This window comes from Thunnus thynnus, chromosome 18, assembly GCF_963924715.1.
Source record: "Thunnus thynnus chromosome 18, fThuThy2.1, whole genome shotgun sequence".
NCBI lineage: Eukaryota > Metazoa > Chordata > Actinopteri > Scombriformes > Scombridae > Thunnus > Thunnus thynnus.
This window is the reverse complement of record NC_089534.1, coordinates 10,825,121-10,849,547: the sequence shown is the minus strand read 5'-3', so window position 1 is coordinate 10,849,547 and position 24,427 is coordinate 10,825,121. Positions and strand designations below refer to the sequence as shown.

Genomic DNA, 24,427 nt, shown 5'->3' with positions numbered 1-24,427 from the left:
TACATCCAATGCCAATATTTTAAAATTTATCGCTTTCTGCAATATTTGTGCATGGCAATGTTATGTTCAAGGTTAGGCCTGTAACAAGACACAAAGTCTGATCTTTATAAATGGCACACTTAACATTAGCATTTGGCAGAGATCATGTGGTGTGGAATAGACCATAATTCCTAGGAATACTGAGCTGAGATAGGATGACTGGAAGTATTGTTTCAAGAGGCTGAGTGAAAACTGATTAAAGGGATAGTTCAGATTTTTTGAAGTGGGGTTATATGAGGTAGTTATCCATAGTCAGTGTATTACCTGCTGTAGATTTGGGTCGGCATGGAAGCTAAGCAAAGTACTGCTGTGGACGGGGGCAGCAGCAAAACATATTTTAGCCACCTAAATAAAGGCCCACCTAAAAAAATCAATATCAGTTTAAACCTGCAGTGCAGAGCTTTTACATATAAATGAAAGTCCATTACATTCAAGCCCTTGCCAAATGAGTTTACACAGTGCTGATTAAGCCTATCACTGCCGGGTAAATCTCTCTGTATTTCACATTATACAGAGTTTTTAGGTGTCGGATTTGTGCTGGCCAGATGAATGCATACTGTGCATGCTCTATGGGCAAAGCGTGCACACTAGAGACTTCACCAGCCGAGTGGCCATTTCATAGCAGAGAGATAACTTGAATAGGGATAACATAATTTAATTCTCTTCTAGACTTTCCAAATGTTATCAGACTGAATGGATCAAATTCTGATAGTAAAACAAGTCATTTCGTGGGGGTTGTGTGACCCAGAAAATAATTTATCTACCATTTTACAGTCGCAAGAGTAGGCTACGGCGAAGCCTAAAACATAAGCACGTGTTGACAGTATTTTTGTAATTACTCTCACTGCCAAAAGGGGGAGACCAAAGTCCCGCACTCTAGCTTTAAGTGTATGCTATACACAGAAAATCTTCACAGCTGGACGTCAGACAGATCTTTTCTTTTCTCAACCATAGAACTTCTGTATTCCTACGCATGCCATGCACTGTATTACACCGCAGCAGCACTTTGTGACCCAGACAGCTGATGTGCAGCGCAATACAGTGCGCGGCATGTGTGGGACTACGGAAGGTCTATGGTCGAGAAAGAAAAAGGCTGTCTGACAGCAATGTAAAGTGGTAAAAATATTCTAATTAATGTACAATTAAACTGATATTGACTTTTTTAGGCGGGTCTTTTTTTAGGTGGCTAGCATACTTTTGCTGCTGGCCCCGTCCATAACAGTACATTGCTTAGCTTCCGTGCCGGTACTCCTGCCTGTCTGCCCACCCAAATCTATTGCAGGTAATACACTGACTATGGATAACAACTTCATACAGTCCCACTTCAAATAATCCGAACTATCCCTTTAAAAACCTTTGTCTGTCAGCTGTTTGGTGCTAGGCAGATATAGTAACAGAATTCATCAGAGCTTTTGAATCACAGCAATAGTTTTGCAGAAGTTGTTGCCATAAAACCAAAACAAAGAGTTGAAAGACACTAAAAAGGTCAGTAGAGCTGAGATGAAATGCAGAGAAAGGAGATAATTCTAAACTGTAGGTTTGTCACTACGAGCGTCCCATTTAACATTATACATAGTAATTTCATTCATTGTTAATGTAAAAATATCAGTTAGAGCAGCTTTAACTTAAAAAAAGTTGACTGAAATTACATTTAAGTCTTACAGAATGGGATACTGAACAATACCTCAACAGTGGCTGTCTATTCTCTCTTTGTATTTCTGTCTCTGTCTGGATCTCTTGTACAGCCATACACATACATACACAAAGTCAGACAAACACACACTCATGTATGTGGAACGGTTTTGTCTCGCTTGCTGGACATCAAGCTGGCAATTTAGTCCTTATAGCATGCAGATGGTTGGTGTCACTCCAAGGTAAACCTCGGCTCTGCCAGACAGAGCGCGCACTACCTGCCAGCAGCCTCCACTCTATCATGGTCTAGTAGCGTCCACCAACCCTATGCTTCGCAGTGGGCGTCAGCCTAGCAAATCCATACACACAGTCTAGTTCCTGTTGTGCTTCTGTCCTCAAACGGCTAGAGATGAGTATAAACAAGCCCAGAAACCCAGATGTTTATTGTTACAGGTATATGCAGTCAAGGCCTAGCGACAGGGGGTGAAAACGCGACTGTTTATTTTATATCCAGTTCTGAAGTGTGCCTGGAGACACACGGAACAGGATGAATAACACATTTAGGAGGAAAGAAAAGACAAAAAGCAAAATAATCAACACTGGAGCAGAAAGATGGAGGGGGTGTGTGGAGGAATTTTGGCAGATTTTTGCAGCAGCAGCACAAAATAGCAAGACCAAAAAGTTACTAGAAACATGTCCCCTCAATGCTTGATAAAAAAAATATTTTAGAACTGGGAGAAATGGGGGAAAAGAAAGGCGAAACGCTTTTGTTTTTGTCTATGAAAGTAAAATGTTTAGCTAGGCTGAGTGCCAGCATGGAGGACGGCCTGCTGTAGTTCCCCTGTTCTGGTGGGCCATGAAGCAGAGGTCAGCTAAGTCTGCTGAAATCAAATCCAGTGTCTCCCACCCGCAACAACAATGTGGCAGAATAGCCTAAGGGTAATGACATGATTATGTTGTTGTGTTCTGGGGTAAATCTAACGAGAAGTTCGAGCCCTGCCCTCGCTGTCTCTCTGGATTACATAGACATGCAAGGCCTGCCTGAGCAAAAGCCAGGTGCCAAATCCTATCGCCTTGTGTGGCACAGAAAGAGCTGAATTAGCAGAACCTTGGCTAACTTTAGCCTGGTGTACTAAATGCGATTTCATACCTTCTTTCATGTTTGAAACCTGTTCGACATCTCTGTCAAACAGGCCTGTAGTATTCAGAGCTGATGACAAAAGCAGATATACTGCTCTGTCTTTTAAATGACATTATTCCTGCATAATGCTAATGAAACAACTCCCGGCTTTCAGTTTTTGCGGATCAGATGTAGTTAATTCAAACCTTTGTTGACTTGATAACACATTTGCTCAATACCACATGAATTTTAACTTCTTGACTGGAAGATCACTTGATTCCAAACAGGACATATACGGTAATGGGGCCTACACACTGTACAGTGGATATAAAGCTGTTTGAAATGTTACACTGTTACAGGACCCTGCTTAATCAAAATGAGCCATGGTTTTCAGATGGTATTTAGATATGTAATGCTAACAAATGAGGCTTTGCTATTATGGTAACAGGCTCTTAATGTTATTTCAGCAGCCAAGTCCGTCTCTTTCTAGTGGTTAGAGGAGCTTAGACAGTTTCCTGAGGCATGGACTAAGCATGTTTGGGTATGCACATTCTCTTCTTAGCGTGTAATAGCAATATTATTGCCATGAAATATTGTTATGCAAAGTCCACGAATTCAGGATTCGACATGGCACCAGTTTGTATCTTCAGTGTGTTGTAGGACTTCTGTTGCATTTGAAATTGGAGTCATATTTGTCTGCACGTCTGGATCTTCTTAAAGTCTGCAGACACCACTTCACCACAATAGTCATCTGGACAAACATATCAAGATAATTGACAATGACTCCTATCAGTGATTAGATTTAGAATATCTCAAACCGCATATGATGTAAAATTCATCCCTTAGGCACTTAGAAAAAAGCGGTTTAATCTTGTTTTGTTCTTTTTTTGTTTTTTTCCTCCACCTCACACACCTCTCCGCTCTACATCAAGGAGTGCATTTTTTCAGTCACGCCCCTGTGCTCCTGACAGGTAGCGGCTGCATGAGAGGACAGTTTGTCCTGCAGAGCTATGCAAGCTGCAGGGGCCCATGTTTGGCTTGGATGCAAATGAATAACATTGTATGGAGAGAGGAAATTAAAAATGCAGGGTTGTAATTTACTGGAGAGTGGAACTGATTTAAAAGCTTTTTTTTTTACTCGCCGCTTTACTTGAAGTTTTCCAAATATGCCACAGCTGAGTGTGAACTGAGCTTCGTTGTACTGGCAATAACAAGCCAAGCAAAGCTGCCAGCTCTCTACCTTACCCCCTCTTCCCATTACTTCTTGGCAAAGACAGGACCATGCTAAGGTAAGCCTTCATGAAATCCAAATGCTAGACATGCCTAACTGATTTCACATCTCAAGTAAAATGCAGCTTTATGCTATCATGAGACATGCAAAGGTATTTCCCCCTGCAGCTAGACTATGTGTGTACTATTTGCTAGCTTGCCACAGCGATGACTGATATCATGCTTCGCCCAAGCAACATTCTCACATTATTGGTCCCACAGTGAGCATGTGTTGCCTGTTTGTGGTCGCTGTGGGTGGTTCCCTGGTGTGACACAGGTAACAACAGATTAATAGTGTAATGAATTTAACTTTACAAGGTAATCAAGCTTCCATGAAATTGGAACACCTTCCTTTCACCTCTCTACTTAGTCTTACCACTGACTCATAACACTAAATATTGAAGTGTTCTACATTTCTTCTCCAGTATCTCTGATTGGGTGTTGAGAGCAATCTTAACACCGACTAATGACTAATGACAATGAAAGAATTACATATTAGGAAAGAGTACCTCACTCAGGCTAGCTGCTGAGTTAAAGGAAACTGCACTTGGATTTTTTTTACGGCTTTCTCCCTTTATAAACCTCAAATTTGCTGCTGGGTAACTCAACCACTTCCTCCCTTCCTGTGAGATCAGGCAGTCAAGCAGGGTGAAGCCAAGCAGTGCAGGGGCTGCTGTGGCTTGCAAACAGCTGGCACAGTACTCACTATACCTTTGGCACCTGTGGGTGGGCGTCAACACTGTTGGCTAAACAAACAAGGCCATCATCCAGCTCTTACCGCAGTCATGAATGGAGAATGGATTCAGAGCGCCACCTGCAGCAGAGGAGGCCAAGTAGCAACAGATTTTGTTTACTTTTTCTTGTGCTGTAGTGTCAGGTCAAAAGAAGAGCCTGCTGATATCAAAATTACAATTCTACTACTCAGTGAGGAGGATTGGTATTGTTTTGGTAGCACTGTGATATAGATGATTTTTTTGTTTTTGGTTTCGATCTTGCTGCTTTCCTGCAGATGGCGATGTTGTCCTGATTTGAGATTGTACTCTTGCACAGCCAAGGCCACTATGTGTGAGGCCTTTTTCCTAATTGGTAACTTTTAACAAGCCTATGCAAATGTCTCTCCCTGTCTCCATCTCCCATTCCCTCTTGGCCCCGGGCCTGATATCAAAGACTTTGTCACATGATGTTGAAAATAAAGTGCAGCTTAGGGAGGAGGTGACGAGTGGGGGTGGGGATTTTTTAGCTGAGGTGTGGCCAAGTTTCAGAGCCCATACGCCCACACAAGTGTCTGGGGAGAAAGTCAACTTCTAGGACAGAGAGGTAAACTAGATGGATGAAGTGGCAACTGATCTGTTTGCCTAAAACAAACACAAACTGGAATTTGCCTCCGTGATGGTCACATGGAAGACGTTAGGGCTGCAGGGGTGCACACCATTACCACCAGCGGAATTTTCCTAAAACAAGACAAGAGAGTCAAGGGCCAGATAGACAGAAATAAAACGAGCAAGTAGAGAAGGGGACCCTCCAGAGAGGAGTGAAACTTTCCACAGGTTCGCCATGTTTATGTGGGGCTGGCAGGGCCTGTGCTGAGGAAAGGATGCTGGGGAAGTCAGACTTGTTGCTGAGCAAGGTTCTTGTTCTCTTCCTCTGATCCTCTCACAGACTGCCTTTCTCCATCTTTTTTTCTCACTCAATGTCTCCCCTTCTCAGCTGCCGGTCCCTTCTTTGCCCTTCTCTACTCCATTCCCTCTGTTCTCACACCCAAGATGTGCTGATGTGTGTCTAAGAAAAGAGGGCATTAACAGCCTAGAAGGCAAGCCTGGGAACTAGCCAGTTTTCCCACTTTACACACCCCCACCCCTCCACTACCTCCCTTGTGATGACACAGCTTTTTCTTTTCCTTGATGGGAGCCCAGAACAATAGTGGACAAAGCTGAATCACAGACATTTTTGCTGGAGTAATAATTTTCAGACAAGAGATTTTAAAACAAGCGCATTTCATGGTGGCTGAAATAAATCAATAAGCGCAAATAAACGCAGCACAGTAGATCTTTTTTGTGTCAGGAAATATATCTGTATTACAAATTTAATAAAATTCCTGTTGAATATATTTAATTTTGATTGAGAGGTCACTTTAAAGATAAGCAAACTCTTCCATAGCTTTCATACAATGACCATAGTGTAACCTCTGTCACCATCGCCTCATCTCCATCAGCACACAGACGTTTACTCTTCAGCTCTCAGCCCTGCCTCAGTCTCCAGAATGACAGGCACACTTGGAACTTTTGTATATGATAAACTATGTGATATGTAACCCCCACCAACCTCCCCTCCACCTTTTCCTCTTTCCCCTGCCTCTTCACATCCAGATTTTTTTTCTTTCCTTCCTTAATAAATCCTCCTCTCATATTTCTCCTTTTGCCCTTCACGTGTCCCCCCCCCCTCCCCCCCAGCTTCAGCCCCAGCGGCTGGCTCTCTGCCCATAGCTTAGGATGTGAGTGCCCAGCGACGCTGTGTGATCCCTGGGGATGGGGAACCAGTGAGGCAGGGGGGCTGCTGATGGTGGTCAGAGTCTGAATGAGCTGAGCGGCCGCAGGAGAAACCACAGCGTGTGTTTTTGTGTCATAGCGTGTGTGTTGGTGTGAACTCTCATCCCATGGGTCAACATACGGCGTCCTGCAGATCCAATAATGGCAGAGCAGACGCTTATACACGAACATACGCTAATGCACACACACACACATTATGTGTTTGTGTCTGTTCAACAGCTCACAAGCGTAAAGCATCGCTAGTTTACTGCTGTTTAAAGCATTATGCGTCCAGCCAGTCTGAAGAGTGAGCCATTAGTTAGAAGTAGCTGTCATAAAGAGATTCCCTTGTCTAATAATGAGGTTTGTTAAGTTAGACCAAACAGGGCCACTGCTGCACACTGCGGTGAAGCTTGACCACTAAGCTTAACGTACTGAGCACTAAAGAGGCGAGTGCAAAATTAAAGTTGAAAAGAGTCTCTAATCTTAATGCATTGTGCAGTATAAACCTGACAGTTTGAGTCCATGGAGATTTGAAATGGAATGTTTGGATGACTGAAAATACATTAAAATACACTGCCAGTATCACTCAAAGTATAGAAAAATGGTATGTAAAAAAAATTGACCATTGTTGTCTAAGGTTACTGAAAGTACTATGGACCAAAAATCAAAAATATATTTGAAACTGATTCTGTGTTAATATTTTGGTACATCTTTATTATATAAAGCTCATACTGTACTTGTAATATCTTTTAAATCAAGAAATTGTTAAAATGTTCACAGATGTGGTAGAGTAATATAAAACATGCAACCAGGCACGTTTATAATGGATGGAGGCAATGTCATAGATTGCTGAGATGTGTGTATTAGATGTTCATGGCTTGTTGGCACTTTGGAAGTGACATATAAAATGTGTTTGTTTTTTTATGCATTGGAATAAACACCATATGCCCCAGTAGTATTAGCAGCAGGTTCACATTTTGAAGTTTTTTTCCCACGTCTCATTCAATATTTTACATTATACACAGCTTTCAATAACAACTGGTCTGTTTTTTCTGGAGATTTCTTCTACTACAGGGGTTGACAATTAGAGGAAAGTTGCAGATATCAGGTCTGTTTCTTTACTTGATGTGCAATGTGTGAGTGTGTGGGTATGATGTAAAAAGATGTGTGGGTTACATAAAACAGGGTTTAACGAATAATGTTCTTATGTAGTATCGTTTTTGATCTTTCTATTATAGTACCATGAATACATTGAAGATGTATTCAGGAATTAATTAATTAAATATTCAAACAATCCTACCTTGATAAACACTATGCACACATGTTTTCACTATATCCTGATCCTGTTTCTATGTAGGTGGCAGTGGTACATCTCCAATGCAACATAATGCCATGGGTATTGTAATATCGCCGGCTTCATCTATCTGTTAAAGCAATGGCTTTTTATAGGTGTCTTTTATGTTAATGTTTATTAAATTTGCACGACATTTGGCACCTGGTGCATGAGAGGGAGCAGAGCACAGCAGTGACATAAAAATGTTATGATAAAGAGGAAGAAGACCGAAGCGTTGATTGATGACCATCTCGAGTGCGAGGGACACTAAACCCTGTGTCTCGCATTGAATCCACTAATAAATTACTTATTAAATTAATAATCATCACTTCTGCTGCCTGTTTTATAAACATTCACATTGTCGTTAAATGACATGATGTAGAGATCACAAGCTGCAGTTGGCATGAATGAACTCTGAAAAAATTGGGAGAGACTGCAGATTATTAGTGTGATTGTATAAAGGGGAGGGGAAAATTTTATAGACTGATTTGATAAGAGAAGAATCTCCTCTACAACTTTATTAGGCTCTTTCATAGTTTAATAAAGTGATTTTATTTTTTGTGTGCATTAGAGATGATGATAACATAAAGAGAGAGTTAATACATCTATTACAGTGATCGTAGAAGGTGGGACATGACTCCCTCTCTTTCTCTGCATGTCTTACTTGTTCTTCTTCTTTGGTCTTGATGTTAATCAGACAGCATTCAGTTCAGACTTGTGCTGTTTTAAAAGTCATACAGAAATGTTGCCACATCTGACCTAGTAAGACTGCTGTCATGACTTTTACATAAAAGTGACCAGATGCCTATTCAGACTTGTGACCGACATGTTAAATTGCCATCAGATTAATTTAAAGGGGTGCGTGTCTTATTGGGGCTAAAATGTCTCGATACAGAACAAATAGGCATCTCTGTGCTTCATACAATGTTTCTCTTCACTTTGTATAGCCAAGAATGGTTCATGATGGTTTGATAGTAACCACTAAAGAGGCAAACACAGTTGCTCCCTTCTCCTGTGTCAACACCCCTGATCTTGGGGTGGCGGTGGAGGGGTAGCAGTGGTTGTTTGACCTGTCATTGTATTAGTCCTGGCAGGTCTTAACAGGATTAGAACCCCCCAGTCTGCGCTAAAAGAGCAACAGAGAGAAAGTCAGAGAATAGTGACATAGAGAAGTTGTGCTTGTCATAATACACACATGTGTGAAGTAGACTGGATTAAAGTCTGACATATTCAAGGCCTGTAAGGAGTTTACATTTATATTGTGTGTGTGTGTGTGTGTGTGTGTGTGTGCGTGTGCGTGTGCGTGTGTGTGTGTGTTTTCATACATTGCTCAAGATAAGAGGCCCTGAATGTGGTGAAAAGCACCTCCCACGCCTCTTCACATATTCATTTGCTGTTTGTTTTTACAATTGCATTGTGGGACACTGTCGCCTAGCTGCCCCTGCTCCCAACTGTCAAACAAGATTATTGGATTGGGGTTGCCCCCTTCCTTTCTCAGCAACAGTGCTGAAGACTATTAAAAGACTTGGACTACAGCTTCCTCAGCCACACACACAAACGCACAAAGACACACACTTGCACACACACAGGGAAAGGCCAAAGACAAAATTTTTACGCAACACCACAGCAGAAATAGAGACATGAAGCCATAATAAATGAAAGTCTTTTAAAACAAAGACTCCACTATTTTGAGTACAAACATATCCAAGAAAGACTGTTTCCTTTCTTCAATGACCGAAACAAAGACTCCTTAAAAATTGCTCTTTATGGTTTTGAGTTGCATGGAGAAATTGGATTGGGGTTCAAAGTCGACTCACTGAAGGTCTTCCCAGTACAACAAGAACCATGACGCTTGAGAAATAGCATATGGCCTGAGACAAGAAAACATACTAAGTATTAGACTGGGTTCTGGAGTACAAACCTATGGAGGTACAAGGAGTATATCAGTTCTGGAGAGGTAAATGTCTCAGATTTACAGATTAAAACCTCCTAAATACTTATCAGCATGTGGTATGCTACCTCCTTTCCACTGCTCCTCTTAAATAATCTGGAAAGTGCATCAAGTGCACGCAGTTACCTTACCATCAAAAGCCCTGGATCATAATTCAGAGAGAAGTCCAGTCCAATTAATCTACATGCTTACTTCCCCAGCCAAGGCCAGGGTCGATGTGATCAAAATGCATGATTTGCGAGCGGGGTAAGCCTCCTCTGAAAGTGACCAGGCAGAAATAAATCCCACCAGAGACTCTTGGCCTGCTCCCCTGCATCAAGGCCTCAGGAGTTTGTTGTATTGCTTCTTTTTGAAACTGCATTGCTTGTAATGCAACTTAATTCTAAAACCTGCACTGTGGCAGGTTTGAAAAATGTCCTAGTACACTGAAAAACATCCCACCATAGAGAGTAGACATGTCACACATTACTCCCAGTCAGCCATAAATGATGTCACATCCTATTAGCCTTCCCTGGAAGTAGATCCTTTTCCTGTGTGAGTGTGTGTGTGTGTGTATGTGTGTGTGTGTTGGTTGGCTAGCTGTGGTGCTAAGTCAGAGTCCAGACACCTGGAGAGGAGAGAGCGAAAAAGAGAGGTATGGGAATAGTTGCTTCAACACAGGGAAAGGGGGGCAATAAAGGAGGATAAAGGATGAGAAGCCTGCTAGAAGTTGTAGCCGTAAATCAGCCTGTCTCAGGTCTGAGATTCGCAGAGGATCGACGCACTTGATTTATGAAGTCTTTATAACCGAGGGAGGTGGCATTACACGCAGCAAAGAGTTACAAATGGAGAGCCATTAACCTCTACCTGTGGCTGTCAGATTGATACAGTTTCCCTCTTATTCGGAGAAAAACTACCATCTGAGGCTGAGCAATGAGCTCTAGGAGTTATAACGCTCCATAAAGGTTAGATATTCTATATGGTCAGTGGTGGAAAAAGACCTACATGTAGCTCTCTGTCATCACTTGGTTGGAGAAAGTGAACCTTTTATTTCTTCTCTTTGAAAAGGGCAGTTGGACAGGTTACTTAACTCTTTAAAGTCTGCTTCCTGTGCATATTTCACACCGCAGCCAGTGGGAATCCTCATGAAAATGAAAAATCTCTGGAGCCGAAACAGCCTGTGTGTTCTTAATGATGAAGTAAGGCGACGGAGTAACACCAACAAAAGTGAAAGTGATAAATTCACCAGCTATGCTGTGAAAACACATCAAACCGAAAATCCCTTTTCCAAACATTCCAAGCTCGTTTGAGCACCTTTGCAGTTATTTGTTTTTTAATTCGTTCTCATGCATTTTAATAGATCCATTACCTATAAATATCCGAACATACACAGGGACGTATCCTTAACGGGGACCAAGAATAACAAGCCCAGGAAGGCTGAGATAGAGGGGGCTGTGTGTTCATTATGATATGCAGCGTTCAATTGGCACATTAATTAAGAAGCTCGAGGCAGCAGTGGCAGGATGACGGACAGGCCAAGTCACTGGAGGCACGTCTGATACTCTGCCAAGTCCAGGCCTCGCTGTCCGGCTGCTGATTTATGGACAGAGCCAGAAGTCGGAAAAGTATCCAGGAGTCATATTTTTAGTGGGCGGTAGTGCTGTGCACATGTGCAGGGGCTTAAGCCGGCCCTGTGGGACGCCATTCATCTCTCATCACTGCCATGTTGATAACATCCTCCTCTATATGATACACACATCCCATCTAACACAGCACACATGCACTCAAATGCACACACTCAAGAGTGACCTGGTGGTGGTCAGCTTCCTACAAGTGGAGTCACATAAATACACAGCCAGTGTTTAGATGACTCTGGGTCTCTAGCATACTCTTTTTGTAATCCTTTTGTGAGATTGTGATTTGTGGATATTTAACAGGAAGTTATTGAGGAGTGTATAAAGCCCGGTTTCCTTCCTGCTCAGACAGCAGTGTAATTTGGCCATGTTTTAACAGCTCTACAGCTCCCTCTGTTTGGCCCCTTTTTTCACAATATTTCTCCCTCATGCGTCACTTCAATCCTTTTTAATCTCCACTTTTACAAAGCAATGAAAAATGAGAGGCCATTTTCATGCCAGCTGTCCCTTGATGTATTCTGGTCGTCAACTGCACATGTGCGAATAATGCTTTTCTGCTCTCATTTGAATATCAGAATGGCTGATTATGAAGGTGGCATGCGTGAGCACAACCCTTCAGGGGCAGAGAGCAAAAAGAAAAAGACAGAAAGATGAAAGGAGGCTCGAGTTAATAGCTATGGGTCTGGCAATGCATATGACACAGGATTCTGAAATTATTCAGAGACAGCATCGGTAAACAATGTGATTAAGATGGTTACAATATTCAGTAGTTCCTTTATTATGCAGACGTTTGTGCTTAAGATACACTGTCTGTCTTTCTATCCAAAATAATATAAGGTGAGATACATTCATGTGAATATTTCAACTGTTTTAGTATTAGGAAAGTTGTTTTGGTCTTTTTTAATATTGGGTATACTGTACATTCATGTGTCATTTATTTAGACAAATGGATGACCATTGCTTTGTAATATAGTAATTTTATTTACTAAGTATGTTTCTGCCTGGATTGAGGGTAGTTTTGTGCTTGAATGTTGTCCTTAGCACTTAGCTTCTCCTGTAGACTTGCCAAACATGGGCGCACTGAATATTAAACGTCAGGCTGCATCTCAGGGGTAGCTCAATTTGTTTCTCAGTGGAGTATGTGACCAAAAACACATTTAGTGACATTTAAACCAGTCACAGCCCTACAATCTGAACAGTATACTGTGCAAACTTGTTTTTTTTATAAATCTTTTGAATTTTGTCGTGTTGTAAATTTGTAATATCTTTTGTGTTAAACCGAGGAAAATGAGATTAAAAACTTTGAAGAGCAAGAGGTAATTAGATTTTCTAGTGGTCTACCACAGAAACATTGTATATTTGTATTGTATATTATATATAACTCTGTGTAAAGGGTGAATGAAAAAAATTGTGAATTATTCAAGATGCTATGTTTATTGATATTATTTTTTAAAATTGTTTTAGTTCCATATAGTAGCTTTAAAGTGGTTGTATCTAAACACAAAGACATATGCCATTAGAATAATTTGATAGATGTTATTATGACAAACCATTCCACACATATTGGCTTTAAATACATAATAATAAATGTGACCACATTTCCTACTGTCCGGTTTTTATGTCATCAATTCATATTCACGTATTCTCTCCTAACGTTGATCCTTTATAATGAGTTGTAAAGACAAATGCAAATGCAAACACACACACACACACACACACACACGTACTCACACACAAAATCAAAAGTGAATTGCGTGTTACACAGCACTACATTTATCATACTAGATCAACACTTGGGAGTCATCTGATCTCAACATATAGAGAAAACAGAATGGTAATGTTGTGGTGATCGAAACACGCTGCATTTTTCATCAGTGTCAGATACCGGCAAGTGACAGGAGGCTGGAAACTGGCAGGAACGCTTGGCTCCATGACTGCACAGTAATGACCAGATGAAATGTATTAATGTATGCTGATCTGCTGCTGGTTCTGCTCACAATGTGTTGCTAAACCAGATGCTATTTGCTTGCATTCAACTTCCCTTTTCCTCTGAAAACCGGTGTTTTCAGCGTTGATGAATATTATAAACGCGTAGGTGTGTTGAGAAGACGTTCTCATGATAAACAGATTCATTTTACTTCAATAAAGTCAAGACAAATGATATTAATATCGCACACAGTACTTGCTACTGAAAATATACAGTAATTGCTTTCATATGAATCCCACGCACAGCCTGCTGTACCAGGCTGGCACAATCTGATTGTTGCATTTTGGAAATTGATAAATGCTCTAATTTCTGTGGCACACAAACATGGAGCAGAATTATAATAAAATAATTTTGCCCTGCCCAATTTAAATAAATCATTTTGAAGTGATATCAGAAGAGAGCCAAAGATGTAATTAAACCCAGCTTTCATATTGACAAATGGAAAAAAAAAAGGAAACTGACTTTATTTCATTTGCCACTGGGATGGTGCCTCTTTAAGAATGAAAACCGCAAATTGCTCTCAACAATTCCTATACCTCTGGAGTTGACCACTTTAAAATTGGCCCGTTCAGAGATTATAAATATGGCTATTTGATGGCTCTGTTATTACGCCTGAGAGGGGGGAAGAGAGGGAGGGCTTGTGGCTGTAAGGACGGATGGTTTCTCTTGATGTGGGCGAGAGCTTTGAGCTTCCACACCACACGCTTCTGTGCTCTGCAACAGGAAAAACACAGGAGATCACTTCCAAATGAAAATGCACGTGCACGCGCTCATACACACTCCATATGCAGTCGATAGAGTGAAGTGATAAACAAAATAAACAGCTCGTCCCTCTGCCGCACAACACCCTAAGTGTTAGGCCGATGACAACGCCGCGTCCTGTTGCTATAAACAGTAGCTCCATAAATAATGTTTGCATGTTGGCGTTTTAATAGGTATACCTCTTTCCGTATGCGCTCACCTAATTTCATTCCCCTTAATCTTTAATGTGGGTTTTTATTGGGCCTTTGAACCGAAACAAAGACAAATTTTTATTCCTGCCTTCATTAAAAGACAATAAAGTTTTGCATCTTTATCCATGGTTTATCTTAAAATTGGTAATTATTTTTATGTATGTTGGTTGCCATCCCTTTTCTCTTTGTGTTCGTGTGTACAGTACACATGTGCACATGTGTGTATGGGACTTACATTAGGCCACAACTGCAAAGGTTGGCAGGAGCCTTGTATGCATCATAAGTCTTTATTGTCCCTGGTGAGCAGCATTTCCAGTAAACAGGGCCGTTACGGAGGCCAAGTCCCCATTTGTGTTTGTGTGCTACGAGGTCAAGAGTGGAGTCATGGAGTCAAACGGTGAATGGCAAAGAAGTTAATGCCACAGCAGGAATCCTTAACAATCTCGTTTTAACAAGAACCTAGGCTTGTTTTCTCTCTCTCTCTCTGGCCATCTCGCAAGTACACACACATTTCTCCCTCTCTTCTCCTTGCTGTGGGTAGTTGCTGCTAGGCTGACTCAGCCCTCCGCACTATTCTTGGGTCCTGACGAACAGTGTTGATGTAGCCTGTCTGATGGCCACACGCCATAAACCAGTCTTTGTTCCCTCTACCACTTCTGCTGAGGCAACGGCGTTCGCCCTCGCCTCTCCTCCCAAAACTGCTGCTTGACCGACCGACCAATTGATGAAGCGTAAGCAAACCACTTTAGATCAACAAAAGGAGTTTATCTTTCAGTAAGTGAGTGGGCCACTGTAGTGAAACGTGTACTACGCGACTGCAGAGGCCTGACATTAGATTAAAAATGACCACAAGTATCCTGATGTATTCCCGTGGCCTTCTGGGTCAAGACGACGTGTTAAGATGTTCTTCAGCAGAGGCCTCGGGATGATGATGAAAATCGTTAATCAGCTAACTAGTCTGGTCGCTAAAGGGAAGAAGTGCTTTGATCCAGTATTGCCAGAGGCAGGAAGAGACTTCAGTATCTGAGTTGTCCAAGAGGAAATAGGATGGAAGAGAATGGTTTGATTGTGTGGGATCACTCCGTAATGAGGTTTATTATCAGACAGACAAGCATTAGACAGCTCTTACGACCGCAGTCTTAACAGTTAAATACATGACCATTCATTGTGGAGCTCCTTACCCCTCTCACTTTCATAGTTTCTCTGCGTCTTTCTCGCAGGGGCCAATTTGCTTCATTCCTTGAATCCAGTCAAATAAATACGGTAATAAACCGAGGGCGAGAGGAATGGCTCGGCAGTTTGCAAACTGCCTGTCTATACTGTCGTCCATTAAGATGTGAGATAAATTCAAAGCATGTCTGATATTAGCGCGGGGCGGCAGGGCTCAAACTCAAACCATCTGTCTGTGTGTAATCACGCAACGCACAGAGAGGGAAGGGTGAAAGGTATAACTGTCGCTGTGGAAGGCACACGTTGCTAATTATGGGTGTTGAGAGAAACAAAAAAGAGACTGCGGCGTCCCCGAAAATAGCGTAACCGTCATCATATTATCACATCTGAGAGGAAATTCACGTCGGCCCCCACTCTCAAAGGGACAAAGGGACCTTTAAACATCCTCGCCGTTACGCGATGCAGACACGAAGAGAATTCTGGGCTTGTGAAGCTCTGAACGAGGATGATTGATGGGATGCCTGAGGAAAGGGAAGAGACTTGATAGATAGTGTGTGAGAGTGACACAGAGAGAGACAGGGATGTGCTGACAGAAAGTGTTGATCTGACAGCAGCGAGATCAGGAGGTGTTTATCTGGTCTCTCTCTATGACCCACATGTCTGCATGCTGGGAAAGAGAGCACACACACACACACACACACACACACACAGATCTGGCTACTGTCGCTCATCAGTCATCTTGGTAAGCAGACTCTGCCTTTTGATAGTTGACATGGCTGCCATCAGCTGGATGTGGAAAAAAGCAATAAGAGTGAGGAGTTTGAAATCTTATGCTCCATCGAAAGTATAACCAACTTCAGCAGATTGTGTGGAATGTTTGAAATGGAATGCAATCCTTAAAATAAGAGCCACAGACTACTTTTATCAGTTATATAAGGCTTAACAGATGCCAGCCACTAATCTAATGATGAATATCAAGTGCAGACTTTGTCAAAAGCTTTTATATTGAAGGTGTTGTGATTTTAGCAAATCTCTAGATCATTTTACCTCCTGAAATTGAAGGAGCTCGGGTAGCTGGTCATAATAAATTATGTCACATAAATCAATCCGCCGAGAAAAAAAAAAATAACTGTGGAAGAAAATCTCCATTCATGATGGGAAGAATGAATGCATTGTCTGAGCAGCACTGTACTTCACTGTACAGCGTTCCGCGTTAAAGAGACAAATCACCCCAGGCCTTCATGAGTGAAGCATAGTGGGAGGCCAAGATGAATACAGTACATTTCCCCTCTCTGTTTCCCTTTCAGCTAAAACATAGCAATTAAAAAGTCCCCATAGAAGCAGAGCTTGAAGGAGCCAGCAGCTCAGTGAGAGACACAGACCACGGCCTCTGCTCTAATTGAAACAGGGCCTAAAGTCTAACGGCAATACCCACATTTATTTATTTTCAGCCATTTAAAATGTCTGAGATCTTTGTCTCGGAGAGCTAATTGCTCCTTCCGACAGGAAGACAGTGAGTCAATGGGTAGTTTATGTACAAAGAGATTTTAATCTGATCCCTCTCCTTGTTTTCAGCCTCATGGAATCAGTAGAAAATATGGAAAGTATGAGAGTCTTTTCTCAGTGTTATAACAATACAGGATAATCCCCGACTGTTTTACTAAGGTTGGTAAATATTTAAAGTGTTTGCTGGGGTGTAAACTTTTGGTTATTGCTCTTGCAGCAGTAGAGAGTTTGTTTTGTTGTTGCCTGCATCTCTCCAGTCCATTACATCATGAGATCATTTGTTTGAAAGTTTGATTAGGGGTCTCAGAAAATCCACAAAAATGCACAAAATTGTCCGTCCTTTTTGGCCTGGCACATGCTGAATAAAAGCAGAAAAAAAAAGAAAGCTCTGGGTGAAAGGAATGTAATCATGGTGCGTTCATGGCTGTCAGTGCACTGAAAGATCTTTTTAAAATCCCATCCGATGAGTCTCCCAGACCACTCCAGTAAAGTAGAAAATGGGAAATGTTATACTTTCTCTCTCATCGACCACACACTCGCTTGACTAGCTAAGTCACAGTGGAGCAGAGGCCACTTCTGGAGTAACCAGAGCTTTTGATTTCTTTGTGCTCCCCCTTTTTCATTTTTTCTTACTGTCTGCATTGTAAGACCTCTTGTGTGTATTCTAAGCATGTCTGCACACAATTTTACATGTGTGTGAAATTTTTTTTTCTTGCAGCTAACTCTTTGTTTCTCACTGAGCCTCGCTGCATCTGCTGCTGAATTAGCTGAACATCAGGTGAGCGGAGAGGAAGGAACCAAAGACATGGTCACTGGCTCTCGTCTGAGCACATCTGTCTGCCAGCTGTGCATGTGTTTACACCTGACCCCAGCCAAGTCACCGTCTGGGTCGCTCCCTCACTCTCCCCTTCGCATTACCTCCATCCACCACCACCCTCCCCACCCCCCCCTGTAAGGTTTTCCTTCCTTCTGTCGAGGAAACACTTCAGCCCTGGCTCATATGAGCTACTGCAGCAGTGCTCAGTGCCTCACCTCAATCACACACACGCCACCAAGCAGGCCCAGGCCGAGCTACCGCAAACTCTGAAAATTGGTTGCATTCAAAGGTGATTAAAGTAATCAAAGCAAACTGAGGTTATTGAAAAAAGGGGATCATATAAAATTTGCGGCAGAAAGCTAAGCCAGCGAGTGGTGGAAAAACTGTGATGGGATGGGACAGATTTCAGAGAGAGAAAAGGCAGATTCATGGTGGTCATATGTGTCATGGCTCACATATGACTGATACTGCAATTACTGCTTTTTCCCCAAACACAAGCATTGCATCATGTGCTTCTGCTTCAGCAAACAATACAAGAAATATACCATCATATTCACAGAGACATTTCTGTCCTTTCTTTATCCAAATGAAGCTGTTTTGAGAAGACAAGTGTTTACACTCGCATGGACAAGGGTAAGTCTCGGTTTGACTGATTACTAAACAATGCTAATCGCCATGATAAAAATGGAGCATTAAAATCAGCATTCGATAAACACGAGCCAGGGAGTCACCAGAAGATAGCCTTTGATACAAAGGGGTTTTTCCCCCCTCTTTGTTTTTTTTTTTTGCTGTTCTGTAGGTGGCCAACCACTGGGCCGAGTTTGGAGTGTAGTGAGACTTTGGTTTAGAGAAGGACTTGGGGTTTTAGCTGTCATTTTGTGGAAACAAACAAATCTTGGTAATCAAAGTCACTGTTTGGAGCGAGTCAAAAGTCCCATTCCATCTTCTCTACCAACCATGGGTTGTTTCATTAAAGGAATTTGTATAGTATTCTAAGTGCTCTTTAGATTCCTCTGTTTACACTTCTCTGTTATGTTACAGCTATTGTCGGCCTCACAATTTATTTTTATTCTTTTTAAAAACCCTAAGAGTTGGCTGCTTATATACAGTTATATAACAGAAAATGCACAGAAACTACATAAAAATGACAAGTAATGTAATTTATGGACCATTTAAACAATCAGTACCATTAAAAATATAATTCTGATCAGAAAATATAATTTAAAATATGATCTCTGCCACTTATATAACATTATAATTATTTACTTTTTCATGATAATATGAAGATACTCTGAATCTTTTGGGTGCCAAATAAAAGTTTCCATCATTTGTTAAAAGTGAAACATTTTTTTTACCCCAATTATGTAAAGTGAGTGACTAAAAATACATCTCATTGAATCCTGTAAATACACTGTAATACTGCCGGTGTTGCTTCATGCGGGAATCATCACATTTTTTCTCAAAATCACTCCCATGCATAGGCCTTACAGTCATCGTCAGGGGCCAGGGGGTCTACGACAGCCGATGGGGGCCACATGGATGAGCACGGCCTGGTGAGCCAGACAGTTACGGATCGCTTGCTTTTAATTAGTGGCTTCACATGCAGTCCGTGTGGAGCTGCAAGCCCACCGCAAACGCATGGAAGATGTGACAGTTCCCCTTTTGGGAGACACGGCCCGGGGAAAGGCTCCGGCATTACTGCAGCGTCTCGACTAAACACAATGCCCAATGTGCACGCCAGACCCACGGCAATTAGCTTCTAAGGTTCCCCCTCGTTCTTTGCCTTCTCTCTTTCTTTTTAATGTCGGAGCTTGGAAAGGCTCAATATAATCAAGTCAAGAAAAGTTTATTCTGTTTAGAATTCCATCTGGTTCCAGGGGGGCTAATTTTAGCGGCGCGCAGGAGCGGTATGCAGTGAGGCTGCATGTACCATCCTACTTAGAGCGGTGGGGGGGAGAGCTCAAGGCAGACACCCAGGCTCCTAGGCAATAGACTGGCCGACTGGTGTTTCTAAACACTGCTGTAGCCGTTCTCCCATCACTCAGCACACCCTGTGTTCCAACAAAATGTGTCCCTCTGGCACTTACCACAGGATCCAAGACTCTTTCACCCCTTCCACCCCCCGATCCCTCTTGCCCCCTTCTCTTTCCTCACCCTTTCTTTTTGCACTGTATTGGTAACTTTTACTGTGTTTCAGTGGTTGACTATCACTTCAGCTGAGGGCTCTGCAAAGAGAATGACTGCGCTCCAAGCTGTGATACTTTGTGGTGATAGTGCTGATTGGATGTGGCACTTGAAATTACCTCGGTCTGACTACGCAGTCATTACGTACGCCTGCATCATTTACAAGCAAGACGGAACGGCACAATTCAATTCACAGGGAAAGTATCGTCTTTGTTTCTCTATATGATGTTTGCAGGATTGTGACAAAACATAACTCTAATTTCAGGGTTAAAAAGCAATGTCTCCGGCCTCTCAAAATGAACATGTACATATGGACTTTCCATTTAACAATATGGCAAACATAATGTATTCATCAGTACCTGCACATGAGTAGAGTTTTACATATTACATATATATATATGTATATTATATATTTAAATTTTGTGTAAGTACAATTACCACAGTGCAGCGTGCTAATTAATCGCCACTTGCAGACGTATAGTCAGGTAAGGTACCACACCTGACTGAGCAGCTTTCATACTGTGAGGATCTTTTAGTTTGGTGAAAAATTATGGACTGTGTGACTGTGGATGTGGCTGCCTCATCCTTTCAGTTTGAATTTGACTGCACTGAGACGGGGAATAGAGGCAGACTTGTCCTCTGTCAGGCTTGCATTACACCAGAAGGGAAGCCTTTTCACGCCTAGCTGAAGAAACTTGAGAGAGCTTATATACGAGCTCTGTGGGACTCGGAGAGTCCAGTAGTGATTCAAACCGGTTAAGAATAACACACCCTCACCTACTAAGTACTGTTTGGGTTAATATTTTCTCTTTGGAAAAAAAAACTCTGGTCAGAGCACTGATTTGTTCCCGTCTCTGGACTATCATTTGTCATTTCACATTGTATGTCAGCATTTCACCCTCTGAAAACCCTGTGAATCCCTACTGACCATAAGTAGATTGTTTATGGTTTCACTAATTTGATTTCAGGGTATTTAATGGATCACGGACAAGGGCAGCAGCCACATAATCACTGCATTGAGGCATTTATACCCTCCATAATTAACAGCCTTATAGTGAAAACATCGTGGCTTTTTAACCATGAGATTATTTGTGCCCTGCTAATCAGAGAAATGTTTATTGCTCTCAACATACAGCTCAGGATATAAATATCAGTAATGTGTTCATTTCACATTTTTATGGTGGTGGTAAGAGAATTTTGTTTCCTGTAATTAATTAAGTTTAATTTGTGCAAACAGTGTAAAAGGCTATTTAAAGAAAGAGAATGAGAATCACAGAGAGAGAGAGAAATAATACTTGATGATACATTCAAATACAGTACGCTATTAATAGCTAAGTAACCTACAAATCTGCTCCAACCACGTGTACGGATAAAAACAGTCATTTGTCCTTGATGTCGAGTTGTTCCTATAATTTTTTTTCTTTAAATAACCCCAAGGCGAAGTATGGATCGGTCATCAGAAAATGCCGTTATTAATCTCTGTCTGCAGTCTTAACAAATGAAGGCTACAATCATATGGAAACAATCTGGCCCTTGCCCTCGAAGAGACAGAAAACAGAGCCAAATGAAGAACATCCTTTCTCTTAAGACCTGTAATTTGTTTTTATTACCTATTAGGTAAAACACCTCATTTATCAATGTCAAACTTCTCACAAAATGATAGCTGTCCACATGTAAATCAGCTAATGCGATGTATGGTTCAGAATTAAGTGGGCTCTTTCTTATGAAATGCTCTACTCTGTGGGCTCAGTGACCCAGCTAAGCCACCCACGACCAGACGTTTTTCTTTCACAGGGCTGAGCTGGAAAACTGAGCAGAGAACACTTAAAAACAGAACTGATTAAGCACAGACCAAACTGTGTTTCTGTACCCCACACAGTAGAGCCAGGGACATGAGTGTGTGTGTGTGTGTGTGTGTGTGTGTGTGTGTGTGCGTGCTACAAGTCCAGGAATTAACACCGCATAACACTGAATAATATTAAACAAGAAAAGGCTGACGAATGGAGAATAAACTCAAATGAAATTCAATGCATATTCTATAAATGAGCTGATGATTCAGAGATCTTCACCTATTTTTTTCAAGGTGTTCTGGATACAGATTAAAAGTTTTTTTTTTTTTTCCGTGTACTCCATCTGAAATAAACCTGTAACCTTATAACCACACAAAGATGTTCAATGTCAAGCTGCATACCCCCCTAATGCTGAGCTACACATTACACATACGCAATAAAACCTTTGATTCAGAGTACATTCGGTCCATCTACTGCAAATAACTGGCAACTTTATTTCTTAGTGACATATATACATATTTTTTCTGTTCATGAAAGCCTCATATAGCATTGCTTATAAGTTAAAACATGCCAGTCAGGCTGAGGAGGATTTTGTCAGCATATGTGGGAGTTTTTGGTGAAATCGCCCTGTCCGCCACTTTCCACATGCGCCTTTATGATTACTTATTCAACTTATTACACACTATGCCATCATAAGCAACTCGGACCACTACTTTCAGCTAGGCAAAAGCATGATGAATGACAGGTCTCGTCTGAGCAGTGCCAAGTAACACAACTCAAAATACATGATACGGAACCATCCAATACTACTGTAGAGCATATCTGTCAGTCTGGCAGACCTCTCCAAAACAAGGACCACACATTCTTTATTAGAGCCAGTAAAATGTCCCAAAGACGTGGCTGGACTGTGCTTTCTGCCTAGCTACCATGAACAATAGTAGGATTGTGCTGCTCCTCTCTTTTTCTTTTTGTAGGCCTATTATTTTTTCAAGCATTTGTTATTCTCACTTAAACTACAGGCTGGCTCCACAAGTGGGCCACAGCGTCTCAGAACCGGGCCTGCTCAGGCCAGGAAAAACCCGGCGGAGCCAGACGAATAAAAAGCCAAAGCGCCGACGCCGTGCGGCTCCCAATCTGGTTCCTGTCAGGGGGACATCAAGGGAACACCCGCAACGCAATCTCCAAACGTCTCCCCTTCCTTTTCTCCCTCCCTGCTTCTCTCCTTCCATCTCTCCCCACCCTTCAAGCGATACGTCTTACAGATGACTGAACCATCGCCAAATGCTCCCAAAATGCTTTTTTTTCCTCCTCCATCCCTCTTTTTCCCCCTCTCGTGTCTCTGTGTTTGGAGCCAGCCCACATGGATTGGGATCAATTTAGGATGAAATGATAATTACCCTGTCAGTTTCAATTCTGACGTGATGAAGTGAGAAACAGGAAATGTAATAAACATAAATGGAATCTCAAGCTTTTGATTGGGAACGGAATTGAATCAGACTCCACAAACTTGGTCGAATTGTCAATTCCATGCCATCCCTGCTGAGAGACAGTTATACATTTATGCCTCATCTCACACCAAAATGCTGGATGAAGCATATTGCTGCAGATAATTACTGAATTCCACATTCAATACCGAGACTATATGCCTGTTACTGTTTAGTTTGGAACTTCATACATAAGAAATGATTCGTGTCACATCTTTCTAGAGAGAAAACTCAGAAGCCTTTTCCCTCCTCCAAAACGCTCCTTCAGCAGAAGCCACATATCTCAGTATATTTGATCACCGCATCCAGCACCTGAACTAAAGTGAGTTTGTCGTTTTCTAGCATATTTGGCGTTGCAAGATCAGTGATAGTGCGCGGCTAACGGTAGCCAGCTCTAACCCTGACATGTTGGCTGTTCCACAGCTGATGTATGGAGCTGATTCCTGGCGGGCCGCGCTGCGCTGCCTGGATTTGTTTAACCCGGCAGATCAACCTTCAGACAGGAGCATGTGTGCAGGTAATGGCTGCCAGATGAGGTGAGGCCAGCTCTTAGAGGCCTAGTGGATGCTACAGAGGAGGAACGAATAAAACACACTTGCACATGCATACAGCAACAAGCACAGCCCCTGGAACTGTTATGAGAGACAACAACAAATGTGCAAATAAAAGAGTCAATATTTAAAAGCATCACAACCCGCTCCCTATTTAGGCGGTTCATCAAAAGTTTAAGTTTTTGAATTTTCGAAATGTTGATACAAACCTGAACTAATTCTAGGCAGCATTTGCTGTTGTGATGCCAGTGTGGCTTCAAGCTTGAGCGTCGGCATGCTTACAGATGCCAGATAGTAAGAAGGGAATGAACACGGACTAAAGGCAAAGTTACAAGGCGGCGTCTGGACATTGGTCTGGGGGAACGGCTGCCTGACCAACCACAGTCTAGCAGGATGAACGGCCCCCTGTAATGAGGATACACTAGAACTAATAACTCTTTCCAGCTTGCATATTCATTCACAAAGCAAACAAATAAATGTCAAAGATTAAACACGGCGGG

At 41.9% G+C, this 24,427-nt stretch overlaps 1 protein-coding gene across 4 annotated transcripts in view; it reads left to right on the top strand.

The window, feature by feature from the left end:
• runx2b (RUNX family transcription factor 2b) overlaps nt 1-24,427 on the top strand; it is a 119,829-nt gene that overhangs the window by 9,937 nt on the left and 85,465 nt on the right. For 3 of the 4 annotated variants that reach the window (XM_067571713.1, XM_067571712.1, XM_067571714.1), the window contains 2 exons: nt 23,599-23,698; nt 23,800-23,893. The exons of the other annotated variant lie outside the window; for it this stretch is intronic. In XM_067571713.1, the coding sequence (XP_067427814.1) occupies nt 23,803-23,893 (91 nt within the window). In that variant the 5' untranslated portion in view covers nt 23,599-23,698; nt 23,800-23,802. The remainder of the gene's footprint in view (nt 1-23,598; nt 23,699-23,799; nt 23,894-24,427) is intronic. 4 annotated transcript variants of the gene reach the window in all.